Genomic DNA, 23,219 nt, shown 5'->3' with positions numbered 1-23,219 from the left:
TAAACCTAGAGCACACTGATTCATCTAGGCTAGCTGGCCAGCCAACCCCAGGGATCTTTCTGTCATCACCTTTACAGCTCTGGGATATAGACATGTGTTACCTTGCCCAATTTTCTTTTGATGAATGTGGTTGCTAAGAATTGGAACTTAGGTTCTCAAGCTTGCATGACAAGACTTTTAGTTACTGATTCATCACTCCACCCTGTTCTTATTAGTTTTAGATGAAAACTTATGTTCTTGAAGTTTAGTGGCTCCTATCTAGTGTGTTTTTATTTTATGAAACTATCCAAGAATTGTCAAATGCAACCTCTACAAGGGTTTTAGAAAAGTACATTTTTCTTAATTTATTTCAAAGCTCACAAAAGCAGATTCTCATGCTGAGTCATAATGAGTCACTTGAAAATTATTTTTATTTGGGGAGGAAGGAATCCTATTCATAAAGACTTGGGGAAAAGAACTCTGAGCAAAAGGCTATTTTAATGTTTCTGAAAAATTCAGTATTTCTGATTGCCTTATTGTGGTTAGGACATTTTGTTTGTGAAGATGCAGCTCAGAGGTTGTGGACAACATACACAGTAATCACACTGTGTAATGACATTGAATTTGTCAACAGAGTGGAGAAACCTGGTGTGGTGGGCTGTAACAAATCCTGTTGAAAGCAAGCACAACCACTCTGCCATCAGGTTCTGTTTACAGAGAGACCCATTTCTCTTGAAATATTTAGTATGATTAGCATTTAGGAAGGTATGAATAGGCAGGGAATAATTTGAAAACTCATTTAAATGCCTTCTCCAGGCTTTCCTAAGTAACTTAGAAAAAGCTAATGGTTTAGAGAAGCTAGTCTTTGTTTCTTGAGTAGCCTGCTCCTGCCTCTCATGTGTCTGCGGGTCTTGGGGAAGAAGAGGCTTTGGGTCAAGTTTAGGTGTTATGCACTGATTGTGTTCCTGTTTGCTCTACATGGTTTTGATATTTTTCCAATTTACTGAGAAGCCAGATGCACTTATTCCATGTGGATCTTACGGTTCAGTAATCAGTGCAGCTGGATCAATTATAATTCCCCAATACATACCATTTTAGTTGTCTCTATTATGTTTTTTTCTTTTATAGAGTAAAGAGAGGTTGGGATAAACTAGAAACAAAAAAGAGGCATCCACTAGGGTGGTTCAAAATATGTATTCAGTTTACCTGCAGGTTCTATTCAGAATAATGTAATACACTAGTTCTTGTTGGCAAAGAGATTTGTATTTATTATGAGTCAAATAAGTCATTGTCACAGTTTAAGACTTGCTAGAATTTCTTGTCAAGACATAGCTCTCTTTGGGGTTATGTATGTTATATTTATAGAATTTGTTACCTTTGTGCTGGAATGTAGTTAAAACAATTTTACATCAGGCCAGGAATGTCAGGTAAACTCAGAGGTTTAGCCCTACTCATCCAATAGAATAATTGTCAGTCCAATGCCAACATGTCCAAACTAATCTGTGTTCAAGAAAAAGATAATGATTACAAACAGCATGATTTCTGGCATGTTCCAGTCCAGTCAGTCTCATTTAGGGACTGATAATTTTGATACTGCAGTCCTGTAGTCGAGAACTGGCTTTTACATGGTTGTTAGAATAGCCTTGGTTAAGAACAATAGCTTCTTTTGGTTCCTCAACTGGGTAGTATTTCCTATACTTTTAAAAATACTAATTTACTTGAATGAAGCAAATGTGTTTACAAACTACAGTCCCCATTTGTATGCCATGCATTTGTGTCAGGTACATTCTATATCTAAGTATTGTGTCCCAAAAAGTAGAGGGTGCAGATAAAATTTGAACTGAGAAGTTATGTTTGAATTTCAGGCAAGGAATGAAAATTTTAGTATAATCACATCCCAAATACTGCATGTGATATATTTACATTAAAAGTTAATTCAGTGTTTTTCTGTAATTAAGATTTAATTGGGCATTCTGTATTTCATTTTGCTAAATCTGATTTCCTAGGAGGGTAAGCATTGGGGAAGGAATTATAAATGAACAGAACAACATGGAATTTAAAAGTGAAAGGGGCTAAGGAGATGCCACCGTCAGTAGAGTGCTTGCTACACAAGCACAAAGACCTGAGTAAGGGTTCCCCATCATGCATCCATGTAAGAAGCCAGGAACAGTTGTGTACATCTGTAATCCTAGCACTGGAAAGGCAGAGACAAAAAGATCACTGGACCTTGCTGGCCAGCTAGTCTTACCAATTCATTGAGTTCCTGGTTCAGTGAGAGACATGCTCTTTTTTAAAAAAAAGGTAGAAAGCAATAGACAAAGATACCCGATGTTGACCTAGGGCCTACACACACACACACACACACACACACACACACACACACACACACACACACACACACACACACACACACACACACACCTAACATGTATGCACAGATGTGTAGATGTGTCTGCATGCATAGCACATACATACAAGTAAAAATTTTGAAAAAGAATTTAAGAGCAGAGGTGAATAAAGATGTGTTTATTTCATAGTGACTATTTAATAAATATTGCAGAAGCAATGAGAGGTGAAGGAAGGAAGAATGGGAGGTGGTACATAATACTTGTTACACAAGCAAGTATCATCAGTGGTACCAGATGCTTGTGGGATCAGAAGTGGGAAAGCCAGGAGCCACTTAGGAACATAGAATCTGGGTGCTGCCTCAAAAATGTCCCCAGTTAAAGAGAAAGAAAGCACAGTCTAGAGGGATAACATGAAATAAGTATGTGGCCAAGTAGTGGGACAAGAAGCTGGGAGGTATTTGGGAATAGATCATAGAATGTGTAATGAAAACTAGGCACAAAGGTAGCAATGCAAGAGGATGTTACAGAATTCCCAGGCTATTTTTTTTTACTGATAATGTGGTTAATGGGGACTTAAATATGTTTATTAGGTTATTTCTCATTCTGTTTAAAGATGTGGGATATTTAGCATTTTTCATCCATTGTTAGTTGTGTGTCAGATAATCAGTATATGAAAAGTTATTCTTTTAAAACTCATACTCCAAAGGTGACATTTTAGAAAAATAACAGTAAAGAATAGTCACTTTAGTGAATGAATAAAGTGAACACAAGAGAAAGGAATGACACTCTGCCATATCTGATCACTGGATATAAATTTAGTAGACACAATGGTAAGGGTGATTCCATTTTTACATTCTTTCATTTAAATACTATCTTGTTCACCCTAGGTATGCAATGTTACTGAACTAAAGTAGATATACTTACAATAGTGATTGGAATAAATGCAAGGCATTTAATTCTGAAAGATGAATTCAACAAAGCTGCATTTAATGTTATGAGCAAAATTTAAGGCAGGTCCTAAGTGAATGACATGGAAACACATTAAGCATAAATGGATATATGGCCACTTTGATCTCTACCACAGGAAACTGTTAGAAAGTTAAAGCTTATGTAGTGTAGTCAGATAGCAGGGCAATAGCTTTTACAATTTTAAAAGTGAGAGAAATGAGGACAAACTGGAAGGCAAGCACTTGATGCCTGTATATATGTCCCAGCTAGCTTTATGGGACAGCTGCAAATATAAACACCTGTAAAGTAAAGGACAGACTTCATGCTTTCATTTCTTCTTTTTTTGTGTGTGACATTTTTATTTATTTGTCTTAATGACTTCAACTGCTCTTCAGTGTGTGCCAAAGACATGGTATCCTGCCCATTTCTTTGGTTTTCTAGAGCAAGCTCCTGCTGGTAGAGGAGGAGCCATTTATCATGGAAAACTATAAACATGCAAATCCCAATAAATAGTTGTCATAATCCCTAGAGGACACTGTTGAGAGATCACAGGAATATATGACTGAGAGCTCTCACATGCAGCCACACATTTCAAATGGTCCACCTTGGGTTTCTGATTTCATGCAGTATTGTGCAATTAGATTTTTTTGTTAGTAAAAATTTCTGGTTTGTTAATAGACCTGCTTTCTGCTTCTAGTCCGTAGATCATCAAGACTGTTTTCTGTTACTATTTGCCTGGTGCTTTCCAAGGCATCTGCTGGGGGCTGAGATAAGGAAGCTGGGAGGTCTGAGATGCAGTCTCTGGAGGGGTGGAAATGCTGTGAGGCAGGGATTGTTTTGCAGTAGGCAGGTGATTGGTTCTGCAAATTAGTCCTTGGAAGGGGGACAGGCTGTTTTGAAAGAGCAGCTGTACCATCAATTTCTCTTCTTTTCCTTGTGGCTGGCATCTCTCTAGCCCATTTCAATTCAAGTTCCCTGTGGATCTTCCTCTTTTCTTTCTCCTAAGGACTTTCTGGATGATGCATGGTGAGATATAACTCAGTGAAAACTGGAAAGTAATGATGTTTTGTTAATCTGAAATCTAAAGTTCAAAATACTTTTCTCTCATTTGTTAGGGTAAAACATCAGGCTAGACACTTAAGCATTTTTAGCTTTAGTTTCTTTTCTATGAAGTGAACATTGATGCCTTGTGTACTGTCTCTCTCAGGTATTATGGAGGATTAGATGAGAAACTATCAATGAAAGTCTGTTCTAGGGCTATGACGGTGATTGTGGTTACTATTATTTAGATGCACTGTAGTCTACTTCTTCATACATTGAAAGTGATAATATTCCTACTTAGTCTTACTAATGAAAAACATAGCTTATTTGAATTCTTATGATGAAGTACAAATTGTAAGTATATGAATTACTTACTTTTTATTACTGAAATAAAAACAAGGCAGCTACAGAAGAAAGGTCTATTTTAGCTTATAGTTCCAGAGAGTTAGAGTTCATGATGGTGGAGTGAAGGCAAGGCAGCAGAAAGGAAGCTTAGGGTTCATATTTTGAACAGCAAAGCACAAAGCCAAAGTAACTCAAAGCCCGCCTCTATTAACATACTTCTTCCAACCAGGCCACACTTCTTAAACCTAGAAAATAGTGCCATCAATTGGGGGACAAAGTACTCAAGTGCCCAAGACTGTGAGGGACATTTATTATTGAAAATATCACAGTATAGATGTACGTTTTGCACTTGGGTTTAGTGTGTGCATGCATGTGTGTGAGCATGTGGAGGTGAAGTCAATGCCAGGTGTCTTCCCTGATCTCTTTCTGTTTACTGAGGCAGTCTCTCTCACTGAACCCATAGCTCACAGACTTGGTCTCATATAACTCTCTTGCCCTGCTTATCCCGTCTTGAGTGCTGGGACTACAGGCAGCTGCCACTCCTGCCAGCCATTTCTGTGGGTTCTGGGATCCAGACTCTGTTCCTTACATTCATGGAACAAGTGCTTTCTCCACTGAGCCGTTTACATAGTTCCAGAGATGAAAGTTTGGAAGAAGCTCCAGATTGTTGAGTATTTAATAACCTGACACAATGCAAGGATTTTTAAAGAGATACATAATAATTCCTGGAAATATCTGAAATGCCCATCCTTTTATAGATCTGAAGTATGCAATTTGTTCTAAATGTCTGTCTTCAATCATTAAATAATTTGCATACTGTTTTCAATGGCATGAATTAAAGGCTAATTGAAGTATAATTCCTTGCAGTTAAATTATATCATCTTTTATGTAGTGCATTTAAAAATAGTCTATGCCAGTTCTAATTTTATGGTTTTATTATTTTAATTTAATGTACCAAGTAATTAAAAATTGCTATGAAGAAAAGATGAAAATGATTTTACTTAATTTCTCCTCAACAAACTGAAAAGATAAGTGGAGTATTGGAACAGTGCCCAACACGGTTCCTGGCACATAAAGATTCTTCATTAACTGTTCGTTAATGAATTAGAATGCACATTTTAAGTATCTCTAGACTTTGAGAAAAGGCAGTATTCTCAATACTATATACAATACAAAGAAGATAGGTTAATGTCTTTATACTAAAATGCTTCCATACTGAGGTCACACAAGCTGTGTGCTACTGGATCATTAGCAATTTGGTATGCTCTTCTTTATTCCTTTGCTCTGTGGGTAGATTCTCAGACAACTGTGCAAGGAGCTTCCATTTCCATGTATCTTCATAGACTGCTCTTTGCTCAGACCTTGCTCTTAAGGCTGTTTATATAAATAGACACTTTGGAAAGGCAAAGATGGCCTTGCTTTCTAGTGCAGGTTGGCTTATAGCCATGGAAGATAGAGGCAGTGCCTTCCTGCAGCACACAGGGCAGACACAGTTATTGTTCAGTCAACTGCTCATGAAGGTTTAGGTTTCCTAAAGTCAGGGTTCCTCTCTTGTGACACTTGTGTTTGCAGGTATTAGCTTATCCTCATTCTATCCCCCAAGGGCACTTGGGAACTGGGACTTAGGGAACTGGCTCAAAAACAGATGATCCTGTTTGCTACTGTTCTGTTGCACAATGAACCATCCCTTTGTTTCTACCAGGAAGAGAATGCACAACCTAGGGTTGTTTGTCGAAGATATGATAAAATCAAGAACCCATGACCCAGAGTACTGGTTGCAACTGTGAAGTCATTAGCAATCTGTATTTGATGGAGGTGGTTGGGTAGAGATAGGCAGAGGTAATGGAGGAAGGAAGAATAAGTTTCTAGATGAAAAGGGATTCTATGAAGTTTCCAAGCAGCGTACAGTCATTCATGCTTCTTGAAGCTGTATAGCACAGGGTTGGCAAATATAAAATAAAGTTTGTTAGTTTATTGACTTATTTATTAGCTTTTTGAGCCAAGCATATGTCTTTTTATGGCACTTTACTTTTGGGCCTTAATGCCTTGTTTAATTGAATTCATGGAGTTCTATATAGTAACTGAAAGCAAGCCATGACAGAGTGGCCTTTTGGCTCACTGTGCTAACTCTGCCCCTCTTTTATATCCATTCCTGTCCTTTACTCTTTATAGAGTAAATGCTTTATAGAATCATTCCCCCAACAACATGAAGGAAACTCAGATGTTGTTATCAGGCTGGTTGGGGAAACTCTGGGTGTAAGAAATCTTGGTCCTCTTTTACTTGACTTTGAATTATAATGCTGATATATATCCTATAATGTCCCTTGCCCACTATCCTGCTTCAGGGAATCATGGAAGGGTTGTTCCAGAGATAAGTTGGAACTTCCTGCTAGCCACATGGTTAAAAAATTGTGTTTTATTTATCTCCCAGGCACTTCTATCAGGCGTCATCGGATTTCTCTCCCACCTCCTAATGATGATCAGTTTTATACCGTGTATCACTTCAATATCAACACAGATGTTGTCTTCTATGGACGCACATTCAAGATTTACGATTGTGATCCATTCACAAAAAACTTTTTGAAGAAAATAGGAATCAAACTGAATCTTCCAGTACCACGTCCAGTAGATCCCTACATGAAGATGCGGAGAGAGGTGGGATTTGATACATCTGTGACTTCTTGTCTTCAGAGAATCAGTGAAGGGTACTGGCACTCATGCTGCAGATATAGAAGAGCTTTGGCAAACATAGTTCTGAGGACTGTCTTGTTCTTTGGATAGAAAGGAAAAGTGAATGGTGGCTGCAGAACAGGAATGACCCCCTCACCCCCCTCCTTGCAGCCTCCCTTCACTCTCTTTCTGGGGATCCTCCTTTCTAGCTACAGGAATTTAATGAGCTTCTTAGGTGAGATAATGTCTTGGAGCCCATAATTAGTTTTGTGGTCACCAATGGTATGTTAGTTGAACCCACATTTCTTCTGCTTGTGTTTTCTGGTTTTAATTGCCTATCTCTAGCTGGGAAAAATCTTTCTTCTGTGCTCCCGATCAAATAAACCAAACCTGGAACACTTTCTTCATTCTTGGAAATCTGCAAGATTGCATGCTGAATTATTATCAGAGAGTGAAGTAGCCATGATTTTTATTTCTCCCAGTTATGAAACATGATTGCATTTAAAATCTGATCCCATTGTAAGGAGCAAAGAGTCAGTGTTATTATTCTACAGTTTTAAAAACTGATCCCTTGACCCTAGTTTTTGATTTTCCAGAAGGTTCTGCATATTCCAAAGGCTCTGAATAAAAAAAGAAGTATCATTGGCTAGGTCACATACCTAACCAGGCTCCTTGTTTGAACTAGAATGGAAATCTCTGGATTCTTACCTTGATTTTCATTATTGCCATTTGTTTCCCTTTTATCTTTTTGTATTTATTCATTTACATTGAGATTATTGAGACAGAGTAACACTATAATAGCACAGACTAGTATTGAATTCAGTGTGTAACTCAGGCTGACCTTGAACTCACTGTATTCCTGATTCTTAAATGTTGGGATTACAGATGTGTACCACCACTCCTCACTATTTTCTTTATTGTTGCTGACATATGGCTACACATGACCAAATATATATGCATTAAATATATTTTGGAATGAGTCTTAACTTGCATCCAACTTATGATGTTGGGCAATTCCTTACCCTCTCCTTCCAGAAAATCCCTTCAATGCTTTTTTCTAATCAGTTTTTCTCTCCACTCAAGGATAACTAATGTTCTCATTGCTGTCTCTATTAATTAGTTTCCTCTGATTTTTATTTGTTTTCAAACCTTATAATTCATTTCCTTTGAGAATAACAAAATTTTAAATGAAGTTCTCCTTTGATTCTGTTTTATCTCACATTAAAAACTATGCGTGGGATCCATCCTCCTGTACCTGCCTCTTAGCCTCAGCAGAATTATTCTTTGATGTTGTAGGCATACAAGATTCCTGTGAAGTATATGTATTATTAATCCAGGTATATCTAAGGTAAAATGACTTTGTACCACTATAAAAAGGAGATTTTTAGCTTTGGATTCATTTTTATGTCTTTCATATGTCCTGGATGATAAATAGAAGTCCTTAAAAGCCCCAGAGAGAATCTGAAGGAAAAAGATCCATAGAGTTACTGCTTCTTGCATATGGCTATATGCATTCACTAACAGTTATTATTATATGATAGTTATTATGAATGATGGTGTATTATATGGCTTTCATAGATTTCCAAAGCAGAAAAAGTTTGTACCAGGAATTGGAAATAAAACAAGGACAAACAAATGTTTTAAATAATTGCCTTTCAGACTATGAGAACCATTTTAGCATTCCATTAGGGCAAAGAAAAATCATCAATAAATATAGGAATCTAGGAAAATCGAGAGTTTAATAAAGAGGCGTTTACATAGAATTTTATGATTTAGATTTAGTTCTTAAGTGTTTACTAACTTGGCATGTAAAGTTAAAACTACTTTGCTTAAACTGAACAGGATGTTAATTGTATATGATCACTAATGGTATATGATCACTAATGCATTTCTTAGCAGTCTTATACATTAAAAACATTTGGATTAATGAAAACAGAGGTCCCATTTTTCACTTAAATATTAATATTAAGGATAAAGCTTGAAGAGCCTCTATAAAGCTGTTGTGGTTTCCTCTTGAGATAAGCATGTACCTAGACTGTGCTAGATAGACACACTATTTCACAAATTTGTAGAATTACATAATTCAGTTTAAATGTTGTATATAATAGCATTTACCAAGTGAATCTCTCCTTACATAACAATATCGTGTGTTTATACCAAATAGAATGGAGGCAGCTATACTCTTAAGACAGGGCTAAGAGTTTGCAAATTGAAGGAAAGATGCACCAAGAAAGTCACGGAATTTACTGTTTCTAGAGCAGAGGGTTTCTGTGTGAACTCATGGAAGTTCTCCATTTGCTTTGCTCCTATTTCTACTGGGCTTCCATTTTTCAGTTTTTTGAGCAAAATTCAACCATAAATATATTTCTTCCTCTTAGCTTTGCAAAAAAACATAAACAAGTGAGAAACACACACACACACACACACACACACACACACACACACACACACACACACACACACACACACACAGGATTTCTGGTGAAAAGGCACATTTTAAAAATATTATTAGTTTGGGATTGGGCATACAGATCTCAAATCATTTCAAGTCAGTGATTTGGAAAATGTGTATGACAAAATAACCAACATGAAAATTTTTACAATGTAAAGTATTTGGGGTTGGGGATGCAGCTCACTAGTAGAAAGTTTCTCCAGCATGTTTAAGACTCTGGTTTCAATCATCAGCATGGCCAAAAAGAAAAGATACGGACTATTTCCCATAACCTCAAAATATTCCTTTGTTCCCCGTTCTGGTCAAATTCCCTGATGTCACCCTTTCTTGTAGCCCCTATACAGAAACAATTATTGTTCTGGTTTCTGTCACCATAGATTGGGTTTGTCCATACCTAATAAAGTTCTAAGGCTTTGAGAAAAGTCAACTTCAAACATATTCCAGAAATATAGTTCAGTATGTGAAAATAATGTTTAACAAAATACGAAAAGCATTCTAATGTCTCCCTATATTCTTAAGGTTAAAACTGTCTGTGAAGTAGTCTTGTATCTTTATGCCTGGATCCATATTTCTGTATGTCATAATTTTTAGTTGGAATCTTTTAAAAAGTATGACAGAACAGTCTGCAGAAAAAAGTCTTTATATTAATTGATTGATTGCCTACCAGAAATGACTACAACATTTCTGATGCTTTCTCCATTTGCAGACATTAGAGTTTGTGGAACCCTTCCGTCCCTATCACTCCTTTGACACCCTGAAACGGTTCCTCCAGTATGATGGAAAGGTTTTGCGTTTCTTTTGTCTGTGGGATGACTCATCCTCACTGTTTGGAGACCGTAGAGAATTTGTTCTTCATTACTTCCTATCTGATGATACTATTGAAATCAGAGAATTACTGCCCCTTAATTCGGGCCGGGATGCTATGTCATCATTCCTTCGGAGGAGTAAGCTGCCCAAGGTAAGCAGTTTGAGTAAGTATGTTTGTGGGCCAAGAAACTTAAATCATTGTTTGCAATGTTGTGTGGTGGCTCTGTGATAACAGTTATTGTATGCTACTTGGCTCAGTTAGGGTTTCTGCTGCTGTGCTAAAACACCATGACCAAAAGCAACTTGTAGGGGAAGGGGCTTTTTTCCAGTTTACAGTTCCACCTCACAGTCCATCACTGAGAGAAGTCAGGGCAAGAACTCATGAAGGGCAGATACCTGGAGGCAGGAGCTGATGCAGAAATCATGCAGGAGTGCTATTTCCTCATTTGGTCTTCGTGGCTTGCCCAGCTTGCTTTCTTATATCACCCTGGCTCACTTATCCACAGGTGGCACTGCCCACAGTGATCTGGGCCCTCCCACATCAATCATCAATCAAGAAAATGCCCATATAGGCCCATTTGATGGAGGCATTTTCTCAATTGAGATTTCCTCTTCTCAGATGATCTTTGCTTGTGCCAAGTTGACAAAAACAAACAAACAAACAAACAAAAAACAACTCCCCTAGGGGAAAAAAACCTAGGCAGCACACTTATGGCAAGGAAAGGAGTATATGAAGGGAAATAAACTATTTTTGTTGAATTCACAACAATCAGTATTATGAAATCTAGGACTCTCTTGAAGTTTATTGCTTGGCTTTAAGTGGGACACTGCCATTTGACTCCTTGCATCCTACAAAGGAGACCCTGTGGTATTGTGGTATTTACTGAGGTGTGAATACACACGTGCACATACACATATATACACAAACATACACACATATGCAAAGGAGTGAATCACAATTCGAAGTATAGTGACTAGTTACCAACTAGCCAGTAACCACCACAGTAATGCCATTAGCAGTTTCTTGACTGTGACAAAGATTTGTCAGGCTTGTTTCTACAAACACTTGAGAGGGAAGGGAACTGGCACAGCAGGAATGACACAGAGACAGACCTGAACTAGAATTGCGGGATTTGTCTTTTGATAGCGGTGTGAGTATGGGCAAACCACTTCCCCTCTTTGAACACATATTTCCACATCTTTAAAATGCAGTAAACAGAGCTTCCATAACTAGAAGGCTTAAATGAGATGATACGTTAAGAGCCATTGTCTGAGGACCTGCTTATTAAGACCTATCAGGTCACAGAGAAACGAAGGTACTTTTCACAGGTCTTTGTCACATTTTATATCTAATTTGGATAAACTATTTAAACTTCTTTCTTACTGTTTCTGAAAAGGTTATTAGGATGGCTCATTTTTTATGCAAACAACCGCTGGCCATTCAGTTCTCACAGGAGGCTCTCCCAGATTCTCTGTGCTTACTGCCAGAAGTCCTGCTGTGTTGCTTCAAGGCTGGGGAAGGTAAAATTTGTCCCCGAGGGAGCTCTAGAATATGCACAGCAGGTCTTGAGGAGGAGCCAGGGAAATCTGTTTTTAGAATGTCTTTGAAAAATAGGTTAAATATGAACTAATGAAGCACCTGACATTTGCAGTATGTCTTACGATCAGTAGTTTCATTTTATTTACTTATTCAACAAATATTTATTGTATTCTGTGTGCCACCTCTTGGGCTATAATGAAAAAGAAATGGCTTATGTCCTACTTGGTGGAATATAGATTCTCACTGGGGAGAGATCCGGAAGGGATGGGTGTACCCTGGACACTCAAAGCGAGGAGTATGTAATGTGGTTGAGGTGAGAGAGTTAAGAAGCTCAAGTTCTGAGAACAATCTAGACTGTCAGCTGTACCCCATTTCCTGAGCTCAGGACAGAACAGCTTGCTAGACAGAACAAAGACGGTGGCAAGGAGCCAGTCATTCTTCCATGGAGATCTTTGTACTTAGGGAATAAAAAGGATGACTGCCTACACAACAGTTGGAGAAATATACAAAGTGGCCTGAGCCCATGGTGTATGTTTTGGTGAAGTCTGGAAAGGGAACCAGACAATGGATTAAGTGGTTCTCCGTGTGTCTGGTAGTTCAATGGGGAAGTAAGCAGATGGCTACTTGTGAGATGGAAGGCTGGCTGACATATGCCTATAATTCTAGCAGGTGGGAGGTAGAGGAGGAAGATCATCCTAAACTACATGAGTTTGAAGTCATCCTCTTTCTTCTACATGAGACCTTGTCTCAAAAGCAAAAGCAAAAGGATGAAAACCTATATATAGGATGGAAGTGCTGGAGGAAAAAAATGTATGTTTCTCAGGGCTGTGAAGGACATGTGGCAGCAGAACAAGAGGTGGATAGAGGGTGTGGTTTCTTATAGACGTTAGAATAGAGCACGAAATGCCAGTTTCTGCCATGTATCCTGGGACTATGCCATATCTGTGTCTGGAGACATGTATCATGTTTGGGTTTTATCTTACAGTATGGCCCACCTGGAATCTTTCAACCAGGGCAGATAACAGACCGAGCAGTCCTTAATGTGTATGGAGGCTTGTCAGAATGGCGAGTAGATGGCTACTTGTTGGATAAATACCAGGTAAGGATCCTGGGGTTTTATTATTGATTCCGATGTGACTTTGAGAAACCTGGATGTTGGGGTGAATTGTATATTCTTGCCTTGTGAGTTAGTGAATGAAATCAAGGAATACATAAATATATGCATTCTATTACCTTTTGTCAATAATAAGCATATTTAACTGCATATAGAAATATATGCATAGCGTTGCTTGTGCAAGCACTAGAGTGTTAATGCTTAGATAGGCTGATAAAATGTCTGAGTGGGGAAAGTGCTTGCTGTGAAAAAATAAAGACCTAAGAATAACACCCCCCAACATATGTAAATTCAGGCAGGTAATGTTCATCTGTAATCCCAGTACTCTTTGGAGTGGTATGGGAAGCTGGGGAATCCTCAGCCAATGAAAGGCTAGGTGGTCTGGCATACACAGTTCCTGACAACAAAGAGATCCTGTCTCAAAGGAGATGGGAGGGTGAGCATCAACACCCAAGGTTTCCTCTGACTTCCATACACAATCTGTTGCATGTGTACGTCTATACTCAACATGAATCATACACATGAACACTTGCATACATATGTAACACATACCATACACATATACCTCAAAAAGATAAAAAGTTAATTCTTAGAGTTTATTTGATTTTAAATTTAGTTGTAAATAACATAATTACGGTATTTTTTTGAAGTTCTTTTCTTGGGAAAAGGCATATAGTTCTTGGGCAGATACATGGGGCCAATGCTATCTCCCTCTGTTTTATCAGCTAGGAAAAGTAGAGCAAGAGTTTTACACAGACCGGGACCTGACTATAGGTGCCACCATCAATGTGTGGGGAAGAAAAGTCCTCCTCTGTGACTGTGATGAATTTACCAAGTCCTATTATAAGACAAAGTATGGAATTGGTAAGTGATACTCATGCTGGCTAGAAAATAGTTTTAACATTTTGGCTGCTTTATGCCCTACTTAAGATTTACTTTTGTACTTACTCATTGTCTCCATGTTAGAGGTGAAGAAAATGAGGCCCCTTAAGCTAAATTGTTCAAGGACTACGAACCTTGTGTGGTGTTTGCACTGTGTGGTATTATGGATCTTCTGGGAATCTATATTCTGAGGGAAGATGCATAAAGCACACAAAGGGATTAAGAATGAAAGGGACTTCCGGTTTCCCTTTCAGGTTCATTAAGGAAATTTGTTCTACCACATCTGCATGCTAGATTCTTGAACATGTCTGGGTCTGACAAGAGTCAACTTGGTGGCTGGTCTTTCACTTTAATTTCTAAAATTGGTTCTCTTTAGAGGACACGTTTGAATATATTTACTTTGAGGATTATAGACACTCATCTAGGAAGCTTCTAGTGGGCCTTAAATGATCGGGGAAACAAATTTGCCCTTAATGAATATAGATATCTGTTTACCTTCAATTGAATCTGTATACCTTCAATGAAGATTGAAAATTTCATGATGGCTGTCTCACTGAAAACCAATACATACATCTACAGATTACCTTAACAATTCCAAAATAGCATATGACTTCCCAAACAGAGTTAAAAAATTGGTTGATATTTTTTCAGCTTGATTTTGAGAATATAGTATTTACATTAGGGAAAATGAATGCTGTAGTGAAGGTACTTGGTCACTCATCCATATCTTTAGTAGCTTCTACAGGGAATTTTATGAGGTAGTGTGAATTCTCTGGTATGCCCCAAACCTAGCTGTTCTGGGTAAATAAATATATTAGCTCCAAATGCCCTGTAGTCCATTCCAGTTGAATTTGTCCTAGTGTTTAATTTCTTTTAGTCATATCTTTTGTTCCCTCTAGACTGTATTTTTTTGGGGGGGGTTCGTGACAGGGTTTCTCTGTGTAGCTTTGGAGCCTATCCTGGCACTCGCTCTGGAGACCAGGCTGGCCTTGAACTCACAGAGATCCGACTGCCTCTGCCTCCTGAGTGCTGGGATTAAAGGTATGCACCACCAATGCCCGGCTCTGTATTATTATATTATGTAAAATATGTACTTTGTGCCTTTAAAGTTAATAAAACAGCTTATTATGAGAAGAAAATTATGCAAATAACCTTTTTCATACTGACCTTTTAATACTTCTCATAACATGTGAAGATATCCTGTTTAGCAAATACTATTACAAAAAATATTTTGAGTTTTAATACCACACTTAATATTACAAATGACTGTAGACTATTTCCATTGTTGGAGCCCACAGTATTGACTCCCATTTCATCTTGACTGAAGGTCAGAAAATTCAAATCTATTCTTGCTCCTCAAGGTTAAATAACAGGATGTTTGGCCAAAGGTATGGCTACTTGATGTTTTACTCTTCAAAACCAAATAACAGAATGTTTGACTTAAGGCATGGTTACTACATGTTTTGAGAATTAAGAAGGTAATTACATAAGGAAGTCTTTTGATCTCCCATTTTACTTGGAGTATATGGGATATGAGTAATAAACATGAATGAGGCTTCTGAAATATTCATTGAGAGCCCTTATTGTGGGAAATTACCAATACGGAGTCAGGTAGAAATATAAGGGTATTTAATAGGGAAAAGCCTTACTTACAGAGCAACCTAGCCAGCTGGCATGGTAGAGGTCTGTATAGCAAGCAGCAAAGAGAAACCGAAACCGAAAACGCAGTCCCATTACGTCACTCTGACCACGCCCTCACAAGCCTGGTTAGGCACACCTGTAGCCAGCCCCTAAGAAGGCGTGGCTACAGCTTTCCCTACAATTTCCCTTTTAGTCTAAAAGAGGATTAAAACTTAACAGTATAAAGTATCCAAAATTAACAATCATAAAGGTAAAATATACGATGATACAACAGTCTGCTTATGTCACATCCTAACTATCTATTTTAACTAAACCCTAAAGTCATCTGAAAGAGGTGTCCAAGCCTGAACACCTCCTTCCAATCCCAACCAAAAACAATAGGAAGCTATCCCTAACTAGTTATATACACTATCCTAAGTGACAACAGTGGAGAAAGGGGGCATAGCATCCTCCAAGTTACTTCCTGCTGAAATGGGACGATGATAGGCATGTGGGGTCCTGTAGGAAGAAAATGTTAGTATAGTGAAAGTCTTGAATGAATTGTATCCAGTCCATGTTAGATGGGATTCACTTGATTGAAGATCTCGCTTGAAATCCTCAACTTGATTGAAGTCAGTACCCGAACCTCTGGCCGGAGTGTCAGTTGAAATGGAGCAAGTTGGGTCCAGTGCAGTCGAGGAGGTGTGGCCCATTTTCTTTCCAGGGTGTCCAGGGATTGCTGTCAGGCAGGTCTTTATATACCACTATGCTCAGCTTAAAGGAATATTTTGTAATCATTGGTTTTGGTGATTGACAAGAATACTTATATTAAGATTAAGGTTGAAAACAGTTTTCAAGCACCTTTCATTTTCTGTAATCAATTCTGGCCATCTCTGAACTCTCAGGACTAGAAGAAGGAGGATATGGCAAAGAACAAGTCAGTGATCACTTGAGGGAACTGTAGCAGCAGAGACAGAACTGGTTTATGGTCTTATGTGGCCTTGATGGATTTTCACACCCCCTGTAGAGTTAGTAAGGATGGTTGAAGAATAGAACATTGAATTCTAACTGTATAATTCACTAATTGTTTAGCCTAGGTATTGACTACAAGCAGAGATGGATTTCCTTTGAAGCTAAGGAAGGTTGCTTAGTTTTCAAGGTTCTTCCTTTATAGGGGCCCTAATCCAAAACCCTGACCTAAGTTTGTCTTAATAATCTGGCATTCTTTGTCTTGAAGTGTTTTTCAAAATTATGTAAGTTTTAGATTTCCTACAGTTTGGATCTATCCGTGGGTTATTAGATCATACGAGATGAACTATGAGGTATTTGGTGTCTTTCTCCATAGATGCTTCCATCTGAGATGGCAAGTAGAACCATTAGACTCCATTTCTACACACAATCTTTTTGAAGTTTGTTTGAATCTAGTCAGTCATGGATAGCCATTCAATTTATATGTACAAGTCACTTGTAATTAGAGAAATCAATGTAATTGGAAGACATGAGTGTTTCAGTGTCTACCCAAATATCAATTATAGAATATATTTGGGAAGATGATTTGTACACAAGTGTGTCCTTTTCATTTACTCAACATTTCTGAATACCTGAAATAGGCAGGGTAGTTGGCGTGATGAAACCCCAATGACAACCGACTTCTCATTCATGTAGGATTCTGTGGCTTTGTGAACCTATGTGAGCTACCAGGGAGATGTGATTTAAAGTTGAATCTTGATCCAGAGTTTCCAAAAAGATCTATATGATGTTATAAAAGTCAAGGGTGGTGAAGTGGAACAGTTCTCATTTTTTATACACTAGATGGCACTGTGGGTGCAGAGGAAAGCTCTAAATTAGTTCCTTTGTTACTTAAATCTGTTGCAAAAATTAGGTAGTTGAGAAAACAACACCATGTTTTAAGACTTGCAATGAAGGCTATTGACTATATTCTTAATGACTTTGTGATGAAGAATCAAAAGTTTGGATTAGTGCACTCAGATTAGTGTGTAGTATAATCTATTGATCAGTGCACTCTGACTAGTAGGTAGAGCTGTATGTATATGCCCCCTGTTGGAAGAAACAGTTCAGGAGCCAATTTTTCAATTACATAAAGCTTTCCTGCCATTTCTACGGTGCTTGCCCTGGAACAAAGGTAGCAAACAGTGGTGTTTTTGATGTTATGGTGAGCAAGGATAGAGTCTACTGTACCTCAATTTTGAAGATTTGTGCTTTCCTCTTATTACCAAGGTATCTGTTTAATCACAAAAAGAGCATTAGGAAAAGTTCATGAGGCTCTAGAAGGACACACTGGTTGTCTCTTTTCACTGAGCCTGTGAGAAATATTTGATGGTAATTCCTTTGTCAACATGTCTTCTGTGAGCAGTTTCTGTTAAAATGGAACAATACTCTTCTGGGGATTGTGCCTAAGGAAATCTCACACAAAATCAGAATTAGAAATGGCTTCACAACCTTAGCCTTTTGATCAATTAAAAAATTCACTTGCATTTTTAGAATTAGGCTGCTTTAGATGACAAATTGGTATATATTGTTTTCTAATGGTAGTGTGTACCAAAATTTGGATTCTTTCTTCTATTAGAAGTTTGACCATGGGAAACGAAATGTTTACATTTGTAGAACTCTTTTTGTTTACAACTGAAACACCTATCAAGCTTGGGGAAGAAAGAAAGACAAAGAAAGTAGTCTGTGTTTTAATTTACTTCTGGGCAATATTCTAGGATCTCCTTTGCCATTAGTGGGTCAAACATGGTAACTTGGATAGACTGGGTCAGCATGTTATTAGTTCTATAAAGTACACTTACTTCTTAGAGATGACACAGTGCCATAAATGATTACCTAAGAGCTTCCAGACATATTGTAAGATTGTCCCAATCTCTCATTTCTTATACATAATAAGTAAAAATAACGTTAATAGTATTGAGCATATCACACCCCTTTGAAAGTGTACACAATTGGGTATCCTTAACTGTTTGGAGTTTTGTTTCATTACAACTATAGCTGCAGTCTTATCTTGAGCAATGCCATGAGTGACCTGGAAAGGTGGCTGGTGACAGGAAGGGGATTTTATTTTTTTGTTTGTTATTTAGTAGACAGTGAATTACAGTGTCTTAGAGTTGAATTGGAGGCAAGGAAGAGGGCTTAAAAGTGGATCCAAGGAGGAAGAGCTAGCCAATGGGTAAAGTTAAAAGGGAAGCAGTCAAGAGTCAGTCCTATTTGAAAAATAATTTTTATTAGTGAGTGTTGACTGAAGATAGGAGAGGGCCAAATTTCAGGTTAAAATATTAAATTGATGGCATAGAGTTTCAACTTTGAATTTTCATATCATTGGAAAATCAAGGGAAGAGCAAAATAATATTCAGAAATGGGGATGTGAGGATATTTGACAAAGAACTACGCTTTTTTTCTTTTGAACCAATGACTATTAAGTGAGCTCTGTGGTTTTTATAAACACAGTTGAAACCTACTCTCATAGGATTTTACCGTGTTTTGTTTGAAAGAGTTTAACATAGTTGACAAAATCTCCATGTTCATCTTGAAATAATAGCAGACCTTTCAAAACAGCCATAATCAGGGCAAAAAATATTGATGTTTTGTTTGCCTGTGTTTTGTTATAGATAATTTTACCGCCATTCCATGCAAGCCTCCTCCTCTTCCAAAAATAGAAAGGAAATACCCACCTTACACTGGCTTTGGATCTGAAGAAGATTCTTTCCGTTCCTGCGTGGGCCTCAAGCCCACACCTCATCGGAGGAACTTCAAAAAATTCATGGAACTAGACAGGTGCCTGAGGGGACCTTGATTATAGTCCTATCTTTCCCAAAGATGTTTGGAATTTATGACATAATTCTGTCACACAGCTCATTTGGTTTTCAGCCCAGGGACATGTTATTGTAGCTTTCCAATGAGGTTGATGAATGCATAGGTATTGATAGCCTCTTCCTTGAGTGCTTAATTTAATGTGTTATTTGGAGAACTCTAAAGTCCTGTCACCCCCGGCCTGAGGTCTTTTCATATCTGTCTGTCTTTCTCTCTCTTGAAGAAATAATGCAGAGGAGGAGTCAGCAGAATCCAAGGGTCAGAGAGTACATGGCTTTGGGTTTGTGGGCCATACGGCCTCCATCACAGACACTCAGATATGCCATTATAGTATGAAAGCTACATGGACAGAATGTAAACACATGTGTAACTGGGTTCCTATAAAACATTTTATGAACACTGACATTTAAATTTCATAAAGCTTTCACATATCACAATATATTAGCCTGATATTTTTCTTTTCAGCCATGTAAAAGTGTATAAACTAAATTTAGCCCAAAGGCATACAAACACAGGTGGCCAGCAGGATCTGTCTCACAGACTATGGTTCACTATCCCCTGCTACAGAGATTGCAATGGTTTGTTAGTGTTTTCAACATGTAATTTTAGAAAATTCATGTTGCTTTGACTTGAGAGGTTTGGTTTGAGTTCAGTAGGAATAGACTGCTTATGTTGCTGAATAATTTCAAAAGATAGATTTTCCAAAGTATCCCTAATATACAGGAGACTTGATCTGCTCCTGAATTGTTCCTGTAGAATGAGCACTGGTTATGACTACCTTTTGGTTCTTCAGGATGAGCAGGCCTTGGAGGAAAAAGTCAGGGAAAAAATTGCAGGGAAATGTTTCAGATACTTGAATGGGATGAAAAGTAAAAACTGTGGCTCTGTGTGAGGGAGATAATGGGTTGGGAGATGCTGGGAGAAAAATACAGAGGATATGTGTTAAGACTTGAAGAAAAAAAAGCACCCTGAATTTGGTCAAATTGAATGAGGTCCCATGCTGTTGTCAAAAATTTGGAGGGAAGAGAACAAAATGTTCTGTCTATAAAAATGGTTTAGCTGTCTGCCTGTGAATTGTATGGAATGTGGGAAGGTATGCCTGTGCTGTGACATGATGTCATCTGTCTTTCAAGAAATCAATGTTTATTTTTAAGAACTATAGAGTTTTATTTAAACTTCAAATTCTCTGCTTCCTTCTCAATGTGTGGTTCCCATACTTGGTAGAATGTTAATTCTTGTGCTTACTGGTAGATGTGGTGAGAAAGAAATGTTGGGGTGGGGCCCAGCAATTTCTTTTCGCAGGCACCCTGAGGGATCCTGCGGCATCAGTGTTTGAGAATCAACTGATTTTTACACATAAGAGGGATATCAGCCTGTGCACGTTGTCTTATTGGTAACGGTATTATGGCTAGGTTCCAAGGTAGCCTTTGATGGTCTCTTTTTCAGTAACTACTGTTTCTAAGGGCAGCCACCTGGAGGATATGGGCAAGAAGAATGTTCCCATTGTGAAAGAACAGGGATGTTTTCTTATAACTAAATAATATGAAATATTATCCAGGGTGTTTCTTCTAAACCCAGGGAAAATAGTTCTTTGTGGATAGTTGACTTAGTTTCTCTGTCTACCCTGTAATATTGCCCTCAGGACTCTTAACTACAGATAGGATTGTACATGTGACTCATACTCTTGTGGCTTGGAGGATGAGGATATAGGGACAAATGTCTCTAATTTCATTTCTTTTTGTTCACTGCTTGTTTTGTGTCAGGAATATACTTCCTCCAAGCTCCTCCTACACAGTGACCTTGTTTCCATGGTAACTGGCACAAACTGGCAGCACAGGACTGAAGTACTTTGTTCTTGTACCCACAATACTCTGCTGGTCATACTTCTAATAATAATAGTACTAGTGGTAACAAGTAGTTGGTAATTTGCTTTGCCTTAACTCCTTTATAAAATCTGATTTCATTTAACCCTCAAAGCAGCCTTAGAAGAAAACAGATTCAGTTCTCACACCTATTTTTCAAATGAGGAAAACACGCTTTGCAACTTGTCCAAACTCACAGCTAAGTTTTAGTTGAACTAGGAAGTGAATCCAGGGAAATTTCACTACTAGAGTTTACCTCCCTTGCCATAGAATCTGTACTTATCACATGATTTGGGGATTACTCATATATGTAATTTCTGGGCTTCCCCAGACTAAGAGTTCCTTGAAGAGACTGGTTTTATTTTTTACCTGAGAGTTAGAACAATGCTGACAAATGTTTCATCCAGTAAGAAAAGGTGCAGATGAATAAGTACAGTGATAGAAAAAAATGTTTGCTAATCCTGTTCTTTAAAAATGTATTGTATATTTTGTAAGTGTTTTGTCTGAATGCATGTATGTCTACCACATTCATGCTTGGTGCTTCTGGAGGTTAGAGGGGGCTATCAGATCTTCTGGAACTGAAATTATGGGTGGTTGTGAGCTGCTGTGTGGATGCTGGGAACTGAACCTGGGTCTTCTTCAAAAACAAAATGTGCTCTTAATTGCTCAGCCATCTCTCCAGCCCCACTAATGCAGTTTTTAATGATGGATCAAAGTAAAAGGAACAGATGGTGTCTTAACAGGAAAGTTACCATCTCATAGTTCTGCTATCCAGTCCATATAGATTCCAAAATATCATGGTTTTTAATATTAATATTAATCTCTCACTGGTTTCATATCTTGCTTATTTATTGTTTTCACCAACCCCCTTAATTTTTTCTACCATTACCTAAAAAACAAAAAGTGATCTTCACATGCTTTCCAATATGAAGACTATGTATGTATCTCTAGGGCAATGGTTTTCCACCTCTGGGTCACCCTTTTTGGGACTGAATGACCCTTTCACAGGGTTATCTAAGACCATCAGAAAACACAGATATTTGCATTATCATTCATAATAGTAGCAAAATTGAGGTTATGAAGTAGCAATGAAAATAATTTTATGGTTTGGAGCTACCACAACATGAAGAACTGTATTGAAGGGTCACAGCATTAGGAAGGTTGAGAACTGCTGCCTTAGAGCTTTTATCCTTGTTTGTTTATTGATCTTTTGACTGTTCTTAATTATAGGTGAGCTTGAGGTGGGATGGGGGTCAATAAATATGTCCCAAGGACCTGCTGTGTGACAAGCATTTACTTAGGTGTTTGTGATAGATCAGTGAGCAAAGCAGCCATACAAGCCCACCTTCCCTCATCAAACTTCATTCTAGTTGAGGGAGTTATGCAAGAAAGTAATGGCACTCAAGTACATCAGATAGTATAGAGAATGTGTGTAGTACTCCATTAGAAAAGAAAAAATTTGTTTTCCATGCAAAGGATCTAGGAGTATATGAATGATGAATATCCCTAGTTGCATTTTCCAGGGGCGCTCTTATAGATCTTTTTCTTTTTTTGGTTTTTCTGTGGCTTTGGAGGCTGTCCTGGAACTAGCTCTTGTAGACCAGGCTGGTCTGGAACTGACAGAGATCCACCTGCCTCTCTCTCCCAAGTGCTGGGATTAAAGGCATGCACCACCACTGCCTGGCTTTTATAGATCTTTTTGAGGGGAAAAAAGCAACATGGTCCAAGCAGAAGGAAAAGTCAGTGTAAATGCTCTGAACTGTGCACATGCTTGGAGTGTGTAGAA

The 23,219-nt window shown here is 38.1% G+C and overlaps 1 protein-coding gene across 1 annotated transcript in view; it reads left to right on the top strand.

Annotated features, from left to right (window-relative positions):
• Positions 1–23,219, top strand: part of Efhc2 (EF-hand domain containing 2) — a 140,033-nt gene that overhangs the window by 45,297 nt on the left and 71,517 nt on the right. Inside the window, exons 4-8 of the mRNA XM_035449769.1 lie at positions 7,093–7,316; positions 10,490–10,741; positions 13,116–13,229; positions 13,970–14,108; positions 19,370–19,535. Of these exons, the coding sequence (XP_035305660.1) occupies positions 7,093–7,316; positions 10,490–10,741; positions 13,116–13,229; positions 13,970–14,108; positions 19,370–19,535 (895 nt within the window). The remainder of the gene's footprint in view (positions 1–7,092; positions 7,317–10,489; positions 10,742–13,115; positions 13,230–13,969; positions 14,109–19,369; positions 19,536–23,219) is intronic.

The sequence above is a fragment of the Cricetulus griseus genome, chromosome X (assembly GCF_003668045.3).
Source record: "Cricetulus griseus strain 17A/GY chromosome X, alternate assembly CriGri-PICRH-1.0, whole genome shotgun sequence".
In the NCBI taxonomy this organism is placed as follows: domain Eukaryota; kingdom Metazoa; phylum Chordata; class Mammalia; order Rodentia; family Cricetidae; genus Cricetulus; species Cricetulus griseus.
The sequence above is the reverse complement of the archived record's forward strand: the minus strand, read 5'-3'. Positions and strand labels throughout refer to the sequence as shown.